This window comes from Propithecus coquereli, unplaced genomic scaffold (assembly GCF_000956105.1).
Source record: "Propithecus coquereli isolate 6110/MARCELLA unplaced genomic scaffold, Pcoq_1.0 Scaffold74, whole genome shotgun sequence".
Lineage (NCBI taxonomy): Eukaryota > Metazoa > Chordata > Mammalia > Primates > Indriidae > Propithecus > Propithecus coquereli.
In genome coordinates this window covers 5,336,033-5,339,458 of record NW_012153507.1, presented here as the reverse complement: position 1 = coordinate 5,339,458, position 3,426 = coordinate 5,336,033, and the positions used below count along the sequence as shown (strand labels likewise).

The 3,426-nt window shown below is 32.5% G+C and overlaps 1 protein-coding gene across 1 annotated transcript in view; it reads left to right on the top strand.

Annotated features, from left to right (window-relative positions):
• Positions 1 to 3,426, top strand: part of ASCC3 (activating signal cointegrator 1 complex subunit 3) — a 283,174-nt gene that overhangs the window by 139,006 nt on the left and 140,742 nt on the right. Inside the window, exons 15-16 of the mRNA XM_012661845.1 lie at positions 1,020 to 1,118; positions 2,446 to 2,614. Of these exons, the coding sequence (XP_012517299.1) occupies positions 1,020 to 1,118; positions 2,446 to 2,614 (268 nt within the window). The remainder of the gene's footprint in view (positions 1 to 1,019; positions 1,119 to 2,445; positions 2,615 to 3,426) is intronic.

Below are 3,426 nucleotides of genomic sequence, written 5' to 3'. Positions count from 1 at the left end.
TCCCACAGTTTGATTTAATTCATTAGTAAGATAGAGTACTTAATCACTTTTGTAGTTAACTCTGTCAGACACAATACTGTTGTCTTCAAGAATGGAAAACTTGACTTGCCTCAGACTGACTTAAGCAAGAAAATATCTTGTACAATAAAAGGTCCACAGATAGAATAGGCCCTAAGGATGCTTGAGTCTTCTGTTTAATGATATTCAGGGCCCAGGATCTTTCCGTCTCTTTGCTTTGCTGACACTGTTGGGTACTTCCCAAATGTTTTCATGCTTTCTTTTTCATATTTAACAGAGCAAGAGAAACACATCCCCACTTCCCCAGCTCAGAGCATGGACTATGAGACCTTTTCTTTCAATCTAGTTGGGCCATTATTTGTCATGTGCCTCTCCCTTACCATAGCTGCTGTCAGGGGAATGCCATGAGCTGACCGACGTATGCAAATCAAAATTATCCCAGGGGATGTGGTCACTTTTTCTTGAGTCATGTGAGGGAGAGATGAATACAGAGTGAGACTGGGCTTTGTAAGGAAAGAGAGAGAGACAGAGAAAGATTGGAATGGATAAACAAAATAACTGTATATCTATCCAGTGGAATATTATTTGACAATAAAAAGGAATAAAGTACTAATGCATGCTAAAACATGGATGTACCATGAAAACATTATGGTAAGTAAAAGAAGCCAGTCACAAAAGAGCACATATTATATGATTTTATTTAATGAGATGTCTAGAATAGGCAAATGTATAGGGAATAGGTAGTGACTGCTAATGGGTATAAGCTTTCTTTTTGGGATGATGAAAATGTTCTAAGATTAGTTTATGGTGATGGTTGTATAACTTTGTAAATATATTAAAATCATTGAGCTGTATACTTTAAATGAATAAACTTTGTAATGTAAACTATATACCAATAAAGCTGTTAAAGGGAGAGATGAATGGATGCTGTGTATGCAAACAACACTATCCCTTACTTGAATTATGATATACATAGTACTAAGATACCATTTTTCTTCTAGGTACATGGAACAGTGGGAGAACCCTGGTGGATTTGGGTAGAAGATCCTACGAATGATCATATTTATCATTCAGAGTATTTTCTAACTCTAAAAAAACAGGCAAGTGTACATATGTGAATATATCCTAACCTTATTATTTTGCCATCAGAAAAAGAAAATATATACTAACAATATCTGTTTTTACCTTATGTGTCTATAATTTTATAGGATCATTAAAGCTTTATTTCTTATGTTTTATGTTTCTGCTTGGTTTTAAAAAACACAGTGGTTAATTGTTACAGTATTGATTTTAGTTTAAGAAATTCAATTATCAGTCATGCACCACATAGCAGCAGTTTGGTCAACAGCCCACCACATATACAACAGTGGTCCCATAAGATTATAATACTGTATTTTTACTGTGCCTTTTGTATGTTTAGACATACAAATACTTACCATTGTGTTATAATTGCCTAAGGTATTCAGTATAGTAACATGCTATATGGGTTTGTAGTTTAGGCTATAAGCCATACAATATAGCCTAGGTGTGTAAGAGACTATGCCATTTAGGTAGATTTGTGTAAGTACATGACACTATGATGTTCACATGATGAAAGCACCTAATAATGTTTTCCAGAATGTTTCCAGCTACGCAAGACTGTTTAGATATACAGCCTATAATACACAGATATATAGATTTGATCTTCACCATAGTATAAGGCATGGGTTCCAGAGGTATGGACTATGTAAAATAGGTACAATAAATAATAATTTTAGGTGTTACGTGCACACATGTAACAATACTCTAAAAAGAATACTGACTCACATAGTGAAAAGAGCATTCCTTCTAAAATTCTATACGAATCACAAGAAAAAGACTCAAATTGATGCTGTTTTTTTTACTAATGCCTCATTTTTAATTTCTCTTTTTTATCAAAGAGAAAACAAGCTTCAGGCTGAGAGACGTGGGTGGGCAACAGTAGAATTTTATAGCAGTGTTTTGTATTCATTGCATCTGTCTTTATGGTTACCTTCTATTTATGCCAAGTGATTCTGGTATTCTACTTAAGGTACTGATAGATCTTAAAGAATAATGGGAAGTAAATAATATGGTAATTGGATATGGTAAAAAACATGAAGTTAAATAATTGAATGAAGGAAATTCTGATAATGAGTCAAATTGGTAACCTGTTAATACATGATGATATGCATATGTAAATAATATAATTTGAGTATAAAATTTTACCTTCTGTTATATCAGGTATCCATAGAAGGGAACCACCCACAAGTTTCTGAAGTGCCTCAATATCCCAACTATTTAGAAATCCAACATAATTTCTTTATTTTTAGTACATTTTGTGTATATACCATTGTCTTAACAATAGACTAAAAAAACCTTTATGCTATTAGAATATCCATATTTATTTTAGACTTCATTTCACCTTAGGTCATCAGTAAAGAAGCTCAGCTACTGGTATTTACAATCCCTATTTTTGAGCCTTTGCCTTCCCAGTACTACATCCGAGCAGTGTCTGATAGGTGGTTAGGAGCTGAGGCTGTATGTATTATCAACTTTCAACATCTGATTCTACCAGAGAGACATCCTCCCCATACAGGTAACATGTTGAATGTTAATTTGAATCATTGATTTCCCAAAATTGTTGTTTTAATGAATGTTGAAAAGTGTCTGTGCTTAAAAGTTGTTACAGTCTGAATCAAAATCCAACTTATTTGTCAATATTTTGAAAAGAGAATTTTCAAAATCAAATCTATGTGTGTATACATTTTGTAGAGCTTAATGGTAGACCTTAATTTTTACTTGTTTGAGTAAAAAACATTAAAAGCATTAAACTAAGCCTAGCCCAATTCCAGCAGTTCTAATAAGCATGAGACTCACTTTTTCTGTATCAATATGCCTTCATCTCCATTTTTATGTACAATCATTATAATTTCTCCATATCTCCCTTTTTCATAGCAAGTATCATTTATCATTTACTCTGAACTATTTGTGAAACTTTTGAGATATCCTTTTTTCTTTGCATTTATTTCAATTTACTTAAATTGAAATTACTTCAATTTATTTCTAGTATGTTAAGCTAACATACTTGGGAGTTTTAGAGGTTTTTTCCCCATCTGTTGTGCTTCTACACCAAAATAATTGCTAATATTAGGGATGTCATGTTATGATATCACTATAAAATAGATTTCCATATACTGTGAATTTGTGTTCTGCAAACAGCATGTACCTTTTACGTTAGTTTTATTCCTCCACACTAACAATGTAAAGAGGTATGTGGTAATCTGCAGCATCATATAACAATGCTTTTCATTGTCATACCCTGCAAAAATCCATATAATTTTCATAACATGAGTGAATACCTTTTTATTTTGACTTATAGAAGCAAAATTTCATGAATAAATGTTTACA